The following is a 15,082-nucleotide window of genomic DNA, read 5'->3' as shown; positions in this document are numbered from 1 at the left end:
CGTGACTTGCAAGTATCATTTTTTGGTTGGAAAACAACCAGACGTCATGTCTTGTACCAATTTTCAATTTCATGTAGCAAAATTATCAATTTCTTATACATTATATTTACAAAACTTTAGCACATAATATCTCAAGATCTATAGTCACTTTTGCCGAAATCTTAAGGTTCAAATTTAAAAGTGAATCCTATAAATAGCAAAAAAAGTATAGAGTTTTCTATTTATATTTATAAAAGAATACAATGCTAAAGTTTTTTTAATGATAATTAATGTGATAAATTTTTATATTAATAATTTATTTAATGAAATAACAAATAGACAAAGAAACATATATATATTTAATTTTTCAAAAAAACCTAAAGTTCAATTTAAAATCCCAATGCTAAATTGCTAATGTTACAAAAGATAAGAGTTTATTTATAAATCAGGTGTCTGTCATGTGGTGTGTTGGTATGAAGGTGCAGTAGCCACTTATTTATCCGACCCAAAAAAAAAAGTATAATCAAGTACAGTCATTAAAAGGTGGGTCCCAAAAGAAATAATGAAAAAGAGAATACGAGCTGGAAACAACGCACATAAATGAAGCCGAAAGATATCAAATTCTACATATATATAAAATAATTAATAAAAGCCTTCTTAACGAACATCCTTTTTTTTTTTTTTTTTTTTAAATCTTTATTAATTTACTGCCACCAGTTGAAATTCACCTTTGACCCTTTTTACCTTTTAAGCTTTTACGTGTTAATTAAGATAACAGCCCTTCTTACCTTTCAAAAATAATGGTATTCATAATTAAAATATATATTTTTTAATTTATTTACTTTTTTTTAAAAAAAAATGTGCTAGCAATATATATATATATAAAGACTATATAAGTCATTTACTCAGTATAATTTAATTTAAAAAATAAAATTTAAAATTTAAATATTATAAATTAAATTATATCAAATAATGTGTAATGCGAAAGTCTTTGAATAGTATTACTTTTTCTACAATGATAAGATTTATTGATTTAAGGGTCTAAATGCTGTCTTTCACCTTCATCATTATTCAATAGAGTTTATTTGTAAAAAGAGAGGGAACAAAATGAGTTACAAAAATAAAAATGATAAAACAAAGTAAACTCCATATTCTGTAAACTTACGTTTAGATGTTGAATTGACTTGAGTCGAATTGAGATGAAAATTAAAAGTTAAATAAAATATTATTAAAATATTATTTTTTAATAATATTATTATTTTGAGATTTTAAAATTTTAAATTATTTATTATATTTTATGTTAGAATTTAAAAAATTATAATAATTAGATAAGATGAACTTAGATCTAAACTCATCCTAAGGCTACGTTTGGATGGTAAACTGAGTTGAGATGATAAAATATTGTTAGAATATTATTTTTTAATATTATTATTATTTTAAAATTTGAAAAAAGTTAAATTATTTATTATATTTTATATTAAAATTTTAAAAAATTATAATAATTAATTGAGATGAGTTTACGGAACAAATGAAGACTCTATATTTAAATATTGAATTGAGATTATAAAATATTATAAAAAAATTAAATTATTTATTATATTAAAATTTAAAAAATTATAATAATAAATTAAAATGAGTGCATGAATCAAACAAAACAGCCATGGCCAATGGCCATGGGGAGGAAAGTAGAGTCACAACTGTCATACACCCTACTAAGTTTAATGCTATCTCAGTTTCAACACTGATTACATACTCCTAAATCTGTATACTTCACACTCTCCTAAGCTCCAAGAGCTCACTCCACCGTGTCTTTGCTCTGCGCATCTCTGCCTCTGTCTCTGTCAACAATGGCACCACCCCCACGACCACCGCGATTCTTCTTCACTCTCTTGCTATTCATCCTCTCCGTCACCACCACGGCCTCCAAATCTATCTCCCTGTCACCGACACCCTCCCCCACTTCCTCCCCAACCCCAACTAGGCCTACTCCAACCACTCCCTCTTCATCTTCTTCACCCTCCACGCTCGATCCGAAGCAACTCAGGGCCCTGCAGTCCCTCAACATCCCAACCTCTAAGGACCCGTGCCAAAGCAAGAACAACGCCACCCTCCTCTGTGACTCCTCCAAGCCCTTCCGCCACCTCCTTTCCCTCTCCCTCTCCAACTGCTCCGCAGACGACGTCGCTCTTTCCTTCACCGCCCTCAAATCCCTCTCTTCCCTCCATTCTCTCTCCTTCCTCAACTGCCCCATCTCCCCCATTCGTTTCCCTTCCGAACTCGCCTCCTCCCTCATTTCCTTCACCTGTATTCACTCCCTCAGAACTCTCACTGGCCTCTGGCTCTCTCGCCTCCATAATCTCACCGACCTCACCGTCTCTTCCACGCCCGTCAATGCCTCCGGCCCTTATGTCATTCTCGGTAACATGAAGAAACTTAAGTCCATAACCATCTCCCACGCCAATCTCTCCGGAAATATTCCTAGGCACTTGAATCTTAACCTTACACACCTCGATTTTTCGGGTAATAGGCTCAGGGGGAAGATACCCAGCTCCATCACGCTTCTCGAAGACCTCGAACTCTTGAATCTTTCGTCGAATGCGCTCGTTGGTGAGATACCCACTTCGTTTGGGGACTTGATTTCACTAAAGAACGCGTCCTTGGCGTCGAATTCTTTGTCCGGGTCCATACCGGAGTCGATGTCGGCAATACCGAGTTTGGTTCACATTGATCTGAGCTCAAACCAGTTGAATGGTACGATTCCGAGGTTCTTTTCGGAGATGAAGAGCTTGAAGTACTTGAATCTCGCGAACAATGACTTTCATGGGGTTATGCCATTCAATGGGAGTTTCATTAAGAGGTTAGCTGTGTTTAAGGTCGGGGGGAATAGCAATTTGTGCTATAACCATTCAGTTTTGTCATCAAAGTTGAAGCTTGGCATTGCTCCATGTGATAAGCACGGATTGCCGATGTCGCCGCCTCCGTCTAAAGCTGATTCCTCTGCGGATGATAGTACCAGTGATTCGGACTACGATGAGAGTGATGGGGACGATTCCGATGACAAGAAAGAACATCATCACGGACCAAGTAAGGTTGTTCTTGGAGTGGCAATTGGGCTTTCTTCTATTGTTTTTCTTATTATTTTCTTAGTTCTTCTCTCAAAATGGTGTCGTTAAAGGAACAAAAAAAAAAAAAAAAGACGTTTTGCTTATTTTATTTCACTTAGATTAGGAGAAATTAGTAATTAGAGATGAGTTTTGTTTCATTTATTATACACTTAATGATGAAGAAGAGTAGGTGCAGAGAAAGAGAGAGAGAGGAATCATTGGATTGGTTTGTAATTTTTTTTTGCCGCTTTGATCATTTGGTGGAGAAAAGAGCAGTGAGTTGTCATTTTTCACTGTTTTAGGTGTGTTCAATTGTGTGTATTATTAGCTGCCGTTGAGGAGAAAAGTGGGTGGTCTGTAATTCATGAATCCTGCCTTTTTCTTGAGCTGCAAGCATTTTGCCTTTTCACACTTTTTTGCCACTCGCTTTAATTGAATCTAGTTTGTTGTCTATCTACTATTATTATTGTACTAGTGAAGCCAAACTCAAGAAGAAACCTCCGCACGGCTAAGCTCATTCGTACAATTTTGTTCATTCTCGTCGTTGTTGAGTAATTTTGATCTCTACTTATCATGCTTTACATCCAATCAAAGAAAAGTCCCTGAAGAATTCTCCATCTATGAGCTCCTGTCTGCTAGACCCACAATTTACAATATTCTAGGTTTTTTTTTTTTTAACTTATAAAAAAAAAAAAATTATGAATTTTCCCCCGTTCTAGGTTTTTAATAGATAGCTGCAGATGACTTGTCTAGCCACCTTTCGGTACTGGTGATGAATGGGGGTGATAATGTTTTTTCTACATGGTGATTTGATAGGATGATGATTTTTCCGTCGCAACACCATTATAAAAAATTTATAATGACTGATGGAGAATGGTAAGAGGTGTCCGATCCAACCATATATGGTCAGTGTATAAATGTTAGATGTTTGATTCAATTTCTTCCTCCTTGCTTGACGAATGAGGTTCTATGGTGAAGGTGATTTAGTTCTGGGGTGTTTAGCTTCTTATTCTTTGTCATTTTCATGATTTTCCTTTTGTCCTTTCGTTGTTATTTTTCCATATTTTTTTGTGTTTCAGCCTCTATTCACTCCTTTTCCACCTCTCATTATCTTTCTTAACCACAGAAAATTTATTGTTGAGCAGACACTAACATGGTTATCTGATTCAGTAGAGGAATGAACTTATATCCTACCAATCATATGCTCTTCTTGCTTAGCTTTGCTGTGTGTTGGATGCTTGGATCAACTTGGTCATATTATCATGCTTTTAGGGGTTTAAGACCTGCCATTTATTGCAGAGAAGAAATTCATTCATTGTTTCACTGCAGCATGGTTTTGAAAATCTTTCCACTCTGGAAGAAATCACAATTGAGGTGTTATGTTATGTCTGCTCTTGTCGGTCATTTTGAATCCTTGGTGCTGTTTTATACGGAATTTGTCTTTTGTTTTCCTTCTACTATCTCTCTGGGTCTTATCCTCTTGTTGTGATGTACCCGTGTGGTGAGCGTCAATACATTTACTCAATTCTTAGGAATCTTGTTACGTACCCTGTAGTCGTGCTCCCTGTTTTAACAGATAAGGATGTCCAAACCAGCTAGCTTGTAGTGTCTGTAAAATCGATTGCCAAAATGAGACTGAAACTTCTTGTTCCTCTTGGTGGCCACTAACTATGACGTTATATATATTCTTATAAGTTTCTAATCTGAGTGTTGAAATATCGTACCAACCAGAATGGCTTTTCTATTAGTTAACTCGAGAATTGGAAATAAGCTTTGTGTTGCATGAGGACGAGTTTATTTCCGATTGTTTTAAAGATGAGAAAAACGACATTCAAAGTGTTGGCCAAAAGCCCTTGAACAATCTATGCCACAACAGGACTTGGCATGTATAACCCAACCACAGCTCAGGAAGACTCAGAACCAAACGTTTGTGTATATACAAGCTTCTTAAAGCCGCTGAGATTTAAAACATGGAATTACATAGAAGGTACATAATCTTCACCAGACTTCAAAGGTAAGACATGAATTGCCGCTCAACACCCCAGGTGGACTCTTTCCATCATGGTGTCGTCGAGCCCGTGATTACAGTTCACTGCATTTGCAATCTGCCTTTTGCTACATATGGATGAAGGGGACATTCAAGATGGCTGCCTCTCATCTGTAAAACTAAAGTGAAGCTAATTAACAACTGGGCAATTCAAATGGTATTGTTGATTCCTCATAGTATCTATCCGTACTGGAGTTTAGAGGGGACAATTTCTTTAGGATCTTGATCCATCTGTGTGTTAATCAATCAGGCCATTCTCACTAAAAGATGAGATGAAAGCTGTTGACGACTGAAGTCTAATATGAGGCAAAATTTTTATCGGTGTATAGAAAGAAGCTAATACACAGAAAAAAAAGTCTCTCTCTCTCACGGACATACACAGATGTGGGTCTGAGTGATGCCAAAAGAATAATCATTTCACACCAGCAACTACAGAGTTGGCCCATACAACAAATAAAAAGTCCTGTAGAAGGATTGGTTTTAACAAACGTAGATGGTAGATAAACTGATCAAGAGGAAGATATGGGACTAAACTGATCTTTATCAATCTGCTAAGATTTTCAGAGTAAATAATTTGATGGTGTTTCTATAGCAAGGTTTCACTTTTTGACGTCGAAGGGAAAGTCTAACCTAAAAGCTTATGCTCATTTCCAAGAGCGAAATAAAGCTAATTCTACGTTAATAATATTAAGAGCACAGGACCATGTTGTTACATCCATACTAGTGAGCTGTGCAGCACAAGAGCACAGGACCATGTTGTTACATCCATACTAGTGAGCTGTACAGCACATAAAACATCTCTCAAAGTGGTCCCCAACACAATATCGTAAAAAACAACAGCGTTGGCCATGCAATAAAATTGTCTGAACCCTGCAATACGAGATCTCACAGTACCCACATGGAAGAAATCAATCATCAATTTGATCTCTTTGCTTTATAGTATTAAAAGATTGCTTTAGAAGCAGTTTATGAATGATTCTAATGGTGAGCAGAATGATTCCAAGTGACTTGCTTTGTAAGCCTTCCCACAATAATAAACCTAACAAAACACTATTTTTTGCGATTATCATATTGAAACCTATTTTGCACATCTTATGAAGATGTTCCAGAATTACTTGAAAGTCAGCAGTACCCGCTTTGGCTGCCTTTATGCTTCTCCCCACTGAATAATTCCTTTACCTCCAACACAAAGGTGGGCAAGTCATTTCTTTTCTCCAGAGTGATTACCCAGCTTTACTACTACTGCCAAGAATGGAGAAAATTTATGAGTACAAAACAACAAACGAGACGACCATCATATGATAAACTGTTTCATTTCATTTTTTACGTGAGACATCAATGATTCATAAACTCTTACATATGGGGGGAGCTTCTCAGTATATCTGTAATCACATAGTATGATCTGTGAATTTAGCATAACTTCATTTAATCCAACATATATCCTACTCCTAATTCTTCATCAAATATATGTTTATCTCAGTCAACAAACCATAATTTATGACAACTCATGAATCATTCCTCCAGATACAACTTGAGTTGCAATGATTCTAGATATGAACTCATTCACATTGACACTCATACTCTGCCTTGATTCACCAGAAACCTCTGCAAGAACAATAGCCATCCTTAAAATGGTGAAAGCGATTGGAATCTCTCAAGATAATCTCCCTGCCAGTAGACTTTGACATGAACTTGGCCATCTCATGACAGTCACCACATACTCTTAGATTCTTCGTGACTCGTATGGTTTTGCTGGGAGGCAGGCTCAATATTCCAAAAGCCATGGCTAACTTTTCACTGTGCCCGCAGAGAGCCATTTCCTTCTCCATATCATCTGCATTAATTAAAGAATACCTTGTCTTAGGAAAGTAACCTTCTTCCTTCATTTTTGTTCTTAGTCTCTTCAATAGTAATTCTATCTTTTTGGCTTGTGCGTGTGAACCATCTCCAGCCACAAAGACATTAACTTTGCCTTTGATCTCTATCCAACTACATCCTGGGTTCTTTTTCAATCCTCTCCGACCAATCCTCTCACGCAGTTTTTTCACTTCTTCCCACTTTTCCGCCTCTGCATAGATATTGGCCAGAAGTACATAATACCCTGTGTTCTCTGGCTCCAGTTCAAAGACACGTTCTGCGACTTTCTCTGCTAGTTTTACATCATGGTGGATCCTGCAACCACAGAGCAAGGCACCCCAAATAGTGGCATCGGGTTTAATTGGCATCGTGTTGATAAATCTATACGCCTTTGATAAATTCCCAGTACGGGCAAGAAGATCCACCATACAAGCATAATGCTCCAACTTGGGCTCAATATTGCATTCATTTCTCATTATGTTGAAAAATCTCCATCCTTCATCAAGTAATCCAGAATGACTGCATGCATAAAGTATAGAAATAAAGGAAACTTCATCAGGCTTAACACCTGCATTTCTCATTTCATTAATTGTAGCTACAGCTTTACTTCCAAACCCATGCATGCCATACCCAGCAATCATAACTGTCCATGAGATCAGGTCCTTTGAAGGAATCATGTCAAAGAGTAACTGCGCAAAAACTAGTACACCGCATTTTACATACATGTCAACAAGTGCATTAACAACATATTGATCTGGCGAATATCCATTTCTTAATATGTGACCATGAATCTCTTGGCCTCTTTCTAGAGCTGCTAGACTGGCACAAGCTGGAAGGATACAGGCCATTGTTATGCTGTCGGGCTTTACCACTTGTTGCATCTCAACAAACAAATTAAGAGCTTCGTTGGGAAGACAGTTCTTTGAGTAACCCCCTATCATGGTATTCCATGAGATAATATCCCTTACAGGCATCTGAGTAAAAACTGAGCGAGCATCTTCAATGCTTCCACATTTTGCATACATATCCATGAGAGCATTAGACACAGACAAACTTGAGTCCATTTTCTTTTCCTTTATATAGGTGTGTACATCCCTGCCACTATCCAAAGAGCCATTACAAGCACAAGCATGAAGGATGCTTGTGATGGTAAAAAGATCAGGGCTAACACCATTTCTTTCCATCTTGTAGAATAATCTAATTGCCCCATCCGATAGACCTTCTCTGACATAACCTGATATCATTGAAGTCCACGACACGACACTTCTTTTGCCCATCTTCTCAAAAACTCGAACTGCAGCATCCAGATCACCACATTTTGAATACATGTCCAGTAGAGTATTGTTGAACTTGATTTCTCGATCAAAACAAGCTTTTATTGCATAAGCATGGAGTGGTCTACCCAACCAGAGGCTACTAATACTTGCACAAGCCACAAGGACATTCACCATTGTCGCCAAATCTACCCCAACTCCCAAACATAGCATCTCTTTAAAAATCTCAAGTCCTTTTTTTGCAAAACCATTGGATGCATACCCACTTATCATAGAATTCCACGATATAACATCTCGGTCACTCAGTTCATCAAACAACTTCTTTGCACTTTCAACTCTTCCACCCTTGAAGTAGAAAGCAATTAGAGAATTCACAACCGAGTTGTCACAACTAAAACCCAATCTTAACAAATAACCATGAACCTGCTTTCCGCCTTCTACATTTCCTAAGGCCGCACAACACTTTAAAACGCAAGAAAAGGTATGAGAATTCGCTTCAGTTCCCACCTCATTCATCTTCCTAAATATATACATAGCCTCCCCAAAATCACCAATCTTTGCGTATTCGTTTATCATAAGATTCCAAAGAAAGACCTTTTCATTAGCAACATTATCGAAAACCTGTCTCCCTGCTCTCAAATCTCCACAACTAACATACATAAAAACAAGTTTTGAACCCAAAACTCCCTCCACTAGTAAGCCATTAGAACAAATAATTGAGTGAACCTTTCTACCATCTTCTAGCGATTTGAGCTCGGCACAGAGCTGCAAAACCAAACAGTAGGTCTTGGTCTCAAGCTCGGATTTCTGAGACCTGCAAAGCAATTGCATGGCATTTCTCAAATTGCCAACTTGACATAAACTACAAATCTCGTTATTAACATCCACAACTTCGTAAATGGTGGAAGAAGCGGAGGCGCGGGCTGTGGTACAAGAAGTACACGAATTGGTAGGTAATGGAGGGGTTACCCAACCTGGTTTGAAGAAAACGAAACCAGTTTTGGGTTCGACATTGTTTCCCTTAGGAACAGGATTGCTATGGTGGAAAGGGAGAGAGACCGAGAAGATTGATGCAGTTTTGGGCGTGACCAGCATGGCTCTGTATCTGCAATTTTGAAGAGCGCGGGAGAAATTTGTTAATCAAGGAGATAACCTAACAATTTTTGCGCGCATGAAAGCTCTGGCTCATATGACTCTTGAAGCTACACAATGAAAGAATTGGCGCGTGTCATAGACGCGCTTTAGAAAGGCTGTTGATCGGCTTGATGCCAATCTTGATGAAGGAAGTGCAGAGGTGGCGTAAAATTTTTAAATTAACTTAATAAATCATATCAATTTATAATTTTATTTTATAATATTTTTTTTATAAATTAAGAATTTGTTTGGAAAATTCAGTCTTATTTCAAAAATATTTTTTTTAAACATCACTTAAATATAATTATTTTTTTATTTTAAATTTTAAGCCTTTTCGTCTTATTATTATCTAATAGTTACAAATTTCTTAAATTTTTAAATAAAATACAAAAAATAAAATAAAATTTTCAAATTTCAAAATAAAAATAATATTTTAACAATATTTTAATTTTATAATAATTTTTTTTTAATTTTTTTTTTTTAAAATTTAATAAAATATCTTAACTCAAATTATTTTATTATTATTTATAAATTAATTTACTATTATTTATAAAATATTTATCTCATCTTATTATCTAAATATTTTTGTTATTTTTTACTAGTTAAAGCTTGAAAGGAAGAAGGTAGAACGAGAAAAATTATTAAGTATTTCCAAAAAAATGAATTGCAAAGATTCTTAACGAGATAAATTTAATAAATATCATTTTTCAAGTTAAAGATTATGCTTATAATTTGTTGAAAAACAAAAGGTACAGACAGTAAGTACCAGATCCAATTGTTATAATTAGCCTTACCCCATATCAAAAGTTTGTGGGGCCACAAGTGAAACGTGTAGGATAACATGTGATTAGAATCGGCTATCCATTTACATATTCAGAAGAATCTCAGATCCAGAGTTTCCAGCAGAATATGAATGCAGTAGCAGCTCTCCATCTCCATGGCCTTCAACTTCCCATTTTCCTCTCGTTCCGCGGGCAGCCCAGGCTGGGAGGAAAACCCATTTACTCTCTGAAAGGTGTCAAATCTTTCAACATCCATATCCTATCTTTCATTGTTTTCCTGGATGCTATGGGTGGTATCTATTATTATTAATGAAAGACTAAGCTTTTGTTACTGTATTCGCTTTCGGAGACGATTGATTCCTGAAGGGAACGGATCTCCGCTTGCAATTTTCTGGGGTGGAATGTTGGTGCTTCTGCTGGTATTGAGACTTGTAGAAACGTGTTGCCCTTATCATGCTTAGTCGTTGATTTTTTGTGATTGAATTGCGGTCGTTTTAGTTAATCTGTGTTAGGTTTTGAATTTATTGACTGTGCAACTCAACGCAGTAATACCTTTGTTATTACGTTTGTGCTGTTTCCAGGAAGAAAGATTATTTTGATTGATAGCTGATTTCTGATTTGATGCTTGAACTTACACATTGTGGTTAAAATTAGTAGTTCTAGTTCATATGAAATTTTAGCTTCTTATTATGGGCGTGTGTTAATGGATGTTTGGACTAAGTAACGGCGTGTCAAGAATATAACTGTCTCAAACTTTCAACCATCAATTTTTTGTTTCTTTAATCTTTCGTACATCCAAGATTTGTTTATAGTTCTGATTTCTGAAGTTTTTATTGGTTTGGAGTGTAGGACCCATTCTGCAAATCATGTTTATTCACCTATTATGTTAATTTTGTTCTGTTCAACCACGTAAAACAAGTATGAGTCAGACCAGGCCAAAGATAGAGGGTCCAAGGGACCTTCTGTTAAAGACCCAACCATTGATCCAAAAGCCCTAGGACTGTTGGATGCTAATTTAGTTCAACTTTTAACCCTCAGGATTATAACATTTCACCACACTTTCGAATCCAACGTCTACAGCGGCCCACTTTATCAATACTGACTTAACACTATGCCCATACATAGTACCAAAGCATTTTAATCCAACCTATAGGTTACCCCCTTCGTGACTTGAACCCGTGACGTGGTCCTTGCTCTGATACCAATTGTTAAAGCCCAACCATTGATCCAAAGGCCTAAGACTGTTGGATACTAATTTGGTTAAACCTTTAACCCTCAGGATCATGACACAAAATCAACAAATGGCTAACCATTTGTTGGTAGAGGAAGTGGTGAACTTAAGGGAGGTGTTTGATATGACGAATGTAGACCAAAGGGGCAAGATAAACCTTGAGGAGCTTCGAGTCGGACTGCGAAGGCTTGGCCAACATATTCCTGATGCAGATCTTAAAATACTAATGGAAGCTACTGATGTTGGTGGGAATGGAACTCTCAATTATGGAGAGTTTGTTGCAGTTTCAGTTCACCTTAAAAAGATGGGCAATGATGAGCATTCACACAAAGCTTTTGCATTCTTTGATCAAAACCTGAGTGGTTACATAGAGATTGAAGAGCTACGGGAGAAGTTCTACAATTATGGGAAAATTACTAGCTTGGTTATAGAAAAGTGAGACAATGGAACTTCCAGAGGTTTGGGCTTTGTAAACATCAACATAGTATCTGTGGTCCTGTTTGTTGATATTGCTTCATGCTTCTTGGTTACTCTGTACAAACGTATGTTCTTCTGGTTCGTTGAGCTTTTGGTTGTCCTTTTTGGCATAGGCAGTATAGGGGCTTGTAAACTTGATTGGTTGCTTTATTATCGAGCATTTGCTGTTGTTTGGGCAACTTACCAAGATGTCTCATTTGTCTGGGTCGGTCAATATATACTTGGAATTGCACTGATACTCATTGTTCCTTAACTTGTACATGTAACCAATCCCAAGGTGCGTGTCAATCTAGTGACATGGTGGGGCATACTGGTGATATTTATGCTACAGTTGTGGCTTGCAAGGCTACTAATGAGGCTGTCAAGATGATTCTTGATGTAATAAAGCAAGAGAGAGGAATTTATGTTGAAACTGCATAATCATATCTTGAAAAGTCAGTTACAAAGGCTGTGATTGTTATTAATAACGAGATGAATCCAAACACCGCGTTGCATGCACTGAGTTACTTTCAATAGAGGCTGGAACCAAATAATGGCCTTTTGCTGGGAATGATTTCTATGGGGAAGCTACTGCTGGTGAGGTACCTCACTGCTGCATCTGTGTTGTCTTGGGCAAGCTTGGGTTGACTCACCAAGGGAGATGATCTTAACGAATTTTTTCTGGAGACAAAGTTGTGTTATATTTTCAACCATATTTTTAGGTTGGAGTTGGTAGCTATGAAGTGGATGGATATATATATAATTTTGTTGAGGTGCTCTCAACCTTGAGGACAAGGTTCTTTGAAGGGGATGGCAATGTAACAAGCCTAATTAACTTGGGCTCAGCCCAAGCCCATGGGCCACATTTACCTTTTACTCTTACTTCTTTTTCCCGTGTGTTTTGGCTTAAGATTACTGTATGGGGCCTTTGGTTGTAACAGGTAGTGGGCTTAGGCCTGTAGCATTAACTAATTTGCAAATTGCGGTTTTATTATCTTCTTGTTACTTTTTAGCCCAGGCCCAATACATGGGTTATATGTACTGAGCAACTTTGCTCTGAAGATTTATCCAAACAGTATCAGAAAACTCAATTTTTCCTTCTATCTTCTTCTTTTACCCAGAGGTCCTCACCCTTGAAGTGAGATTATTCTTTCTAACTCTTTGTGGTGTGTTACACCTTCCTGTGGAACTGGTAGATCATTTTTTATGGGTTGATATAACCAGGGTACTACTACTACCTCAACGTATGTTACTTTAGTCCGACCCTCACAAGATAAGCACTCCAGAAATAAGATCCATGTCTAAAATTTTGTATTAATTTGGATTATTTTTCTGAAAAGGAAAAAGGTCTAGACATGTCGCAAGTATATAAGATTAAAGTTGAGGTTGGACAAATGCGCAACACATATACAGTTCCTCTTTATAATTACTAAGACATTTCTTGGCTTTCATCTTTACTTTTACGGAGAGATTAAAATTCTTCTTTATTATATTGCTGTTTGTTTGCTTCTGATCGCCTATGTTAATTCTACCATTTCCTCTTTATTAGCCACCTCAGGTTCTTATGTTTGTTTGGACCTAATGTTTTGTGAACTACACACTGAGAGATCATTTTTTGATGCAGCTTGTTAAATTTGGCAGAGATTGCAGATGGACCTTCACTATTTCACTCCCAAAAGGACTTTCCTTTCTTGACGGTTTCATGCATAAGATCTGATGGAAATAGAAGACGCGGACCTCCTTGGAGAAGTTCTGCCTCGAGAAGAATAAATGAGGGTGAAAATGAGACACCTCAGTCATCATCCAATGGTAAAAAGTCCAACGCATCTGACCAGGAAGAGATTATTGCTCTGTTCCGACGAATCCAGTCTTCAATCTCAAAGGGAGAGTCTGTAAGTCCTAAGAAGACAAATTCCAATGAGTCTAAGGATAAGCCATCGCCTGACTTAATTCTAGAGGCTCTTCGCAAATCAAGGAAACAAATTAAAGGTGATGCGGGTAAATGTCACGTCACCATCTGGTGCTGTTATGGAAATGTTGAACCTATATTCCTCTCCCCTGCAACATTATGCTTGTCAGATTCTATCACACAACTGCTTCCATACCAAGTTTTCACATGTCAAAACCTCACTTTCTCTGAAAGTTAATTAATGTGGAAATAGAATGTATATGTTCTACTTATCTATGACCCATTTAATTTAGGTTTTCTTATCTTAGCAGACAAGCCTTCTAACAAAGAAGGTAAGAAGGTGTTGACAGGAAGAAGAGGTGTGCCTCAGAAAGAGGAGGTAGTAGAGAACAGTCCACCAGTAGCAGGCTTAAAGTCAACTCGACCACCATCTAAGTTTGTGAAGAGATCCCCAATACCATCTCGACCACCATCTAAATTCGTGAAGAGATCCCCCATACCATCTCCATCAACCTCAAGAGGAAGGACACTTGAGTTGAATAATGAAGTGTCACAGGCTAGAGCTGGAAGCAATGAGTTAAAGTTTCGGAGAATAGAGGAAATGAAACTAACAGAACTTAAAGAACTTGCAAAGTCTAGAGGGATTAAGGGTTACTCAAAACTGAAGAAGAGCGAGCTTCTAGAATTACTAAGGTCCTAAAACAATGCGAAGTCTCCCTGAGATTGGAGGACATAGAAAGCTGGAGTTTAAAGTTATTAAAGGACTGACAAAAGAAGGTGAACTGAAAATATTTCTTGCTATACATTGAAGGTCCACCATTTTGTTGTTAGTGTCTCGTTTTCATCTTCCCTAGTTGTTTGGTTTAACTGAGTTCAACGGCTCTCGTTTTCATGAGGTGCAAAATTAGCTACATGAATAGTCTGGTTGTAAATTTGTAATGAACCCTCCGTCCTGCAGTTAGACAGCACGAGCTGTTCTTTTTCCCCCTCTTGGATTAACATGTGTAGTTCTTCTAAGCCCATCTGTTGCAGAGTTTCTTACAATCTTTAATGTGTTCAATTCCAATGACTTTTTATGGTGGAATTTTCAAGGGTACTGTCTGCTCCTGCCTCCTGGTCAAGAAAACCCCAACAAATATTTACAGCCAAATAGCCTATCTTCTTGTTTCTTGAGCAACAGAGTAAATAAAAGGTAAGTTATTTTCATATTAGACGTAGGAAGGATTGCGCAGGTGTTGACGGGCTGGTCTCTGAATCCAATTTGATTGTCGGCCACGAAACGTAACTATGGTAATCTGTTGCATATTTC

General features: G+C 37.2%; 3 protein-coding genes across 9 annotated transcripts; 2 read left to right on the top strand and 1 right to left on the bottom strand.

Annotated features, from left to right (window-relative positions):
• Positions 1–1,647: 1,647 nt before the first annotated feature.
• Positions 1,648–3,494, top strand: LOC109011281 (receptor-like protein 51). The gene has a single exon (XM_018992406.2). It carries the CDS (start codon positions 1,827–1,829, stop codon positions 3,150–3,152), a length of 1,326 nt encoding a protein of 441 aa, XP_018847951.1. The 5' UTR covers positions 1,648–1,826; the 3' UTR covers positions 3,153–3,494.
• A 2,401-nt stretch (positions 3,495–5,895) lies between these two features.
• On the bottom strand, positions 5,896–9,517 carry LOC109011273 (pentatricopeptide repeat-containing protein DOT4, chloroplastic). 2 transcript variants are annotated; one of them, XM_018992391.2, is made up of 2 exons: positions 6,488–9,517; positions 5,896–6,372 (listed from the first exon to the last, which is right to left on the bottom strand). In XM_018992391.2, the coding sequence occupies exon 1, from the start codon at positions 9,354–9,356 to the stop codon at positions 6,723–6,725; it is 2,634 nt and encodes an 877-aa protein (XP_018847936.2). In that variant the 5' UTR covers positions 9,357–9,517; the 3' UTR covers positions 5,896–6,372; positions 6,488–6,722. The 2 variants fall into 2 exon arrangements, with proteins under 2 accessions (XP_018847936.2, XP_018847937.2); XM_018992392.2 differs by having other exon boundaries at positions 5,896–6,369.
• Positions 9,518–10,223: 706 nt separating this feature from the next.
• LOC109011284 (rho-N domain-containing protein 1, chloroplastic) lies at positions 10,224–14,758 on the top strand. Of its 6 annotated transcripts, none has more exons than XM_035688919.1 (3): positions 10,224–10,410; positions 13,506–13,853; positions 14,082–14,758. In XM_035688919.1, the coding sequence occupies exons 1-3, from the start codon at positions 10,305–10,307 to the stop codon at positions 14,471–14,473; spliced, it is 846 nt and encodes a 281-aa protein (XP_035544812.1). In that variant the 5' UTR covers positions 10,224–10,304; the 3' UTR covers positions 14,474–14,758. The 6 variants fall into 6 exon arrangements, with proteins under 6 accessions (XP_035544812.1, XP_035544810.1, XP_018847956.1 ...); XM_035688917.1 differs by having other exon boundaries at positions 13,506–13,862; XM_018992411.2 differs by having other exon boundaries at positions 10,225–10,410; positions 14,085–14,758.
• The last annotated feature ends 324 nt before the right edge of the window (positions 14,759–15,082 follow it).

Source organism: Juglans regia, chromosome 3 (genome assembly GCF_001411555.2).
Source record: "Juglans regia cultivar Chandler chromosome 3, Walnut 2.0, whole genome shotgun sequence".
Taxonomy (NCBI): domain Eukaryota; kingdom Viridiplantae; phylum Streptophyta; class Magnoliopsida; order Fagales; family Juglandaceae; genus Juglans; species Juglans regia.
This window is presented reverse-complemented; position numbering and strand designations above follow the sequence as displayed.

What these genes read in the sequence shown, in the direction of transcription:
- LOC109011281 (XM_018992406.2), top strand. Translation starts at nt 1,827, where the DNA reads ATGGCACCACCCCCACGACCACCGCGATTCTTCTTCACTCTCTTGCTA.
- LOC109011273 (XM_018992391.2), bottom strand. Translation starts at nt 9,356, where the DNA reads ATGCTGGTCACGCCCAAAACTGCATCAATCTTCTCGGTCTCTCTCCCT.
- LOC109011284 (XM_035688917.1), top strand. Translation starts at nt 10,305, where the DNA reads ATGAATGCAGTAGCAGCTCTCCATCTCCATGGCCTTCAACTTCCCATT. An exon ending in ACCCATTTACTCTCTGAAAG is followed by an intron (nt 10,411 to 13,505) that starts GTGTCAAATCTT and finishes TAAATTTGGCAG; the next exon opens with AGATTGCAGATGGACCTTCA. An exon ending in ACAAATTAAAGGTGATGCGG is followed by an intron (nt 13,863 to 14,081) that starts GTAAATGTCACG and finishes TTCTTATCTTAG; the next exon opens with CAGACAAGCCTTCTAACAAA.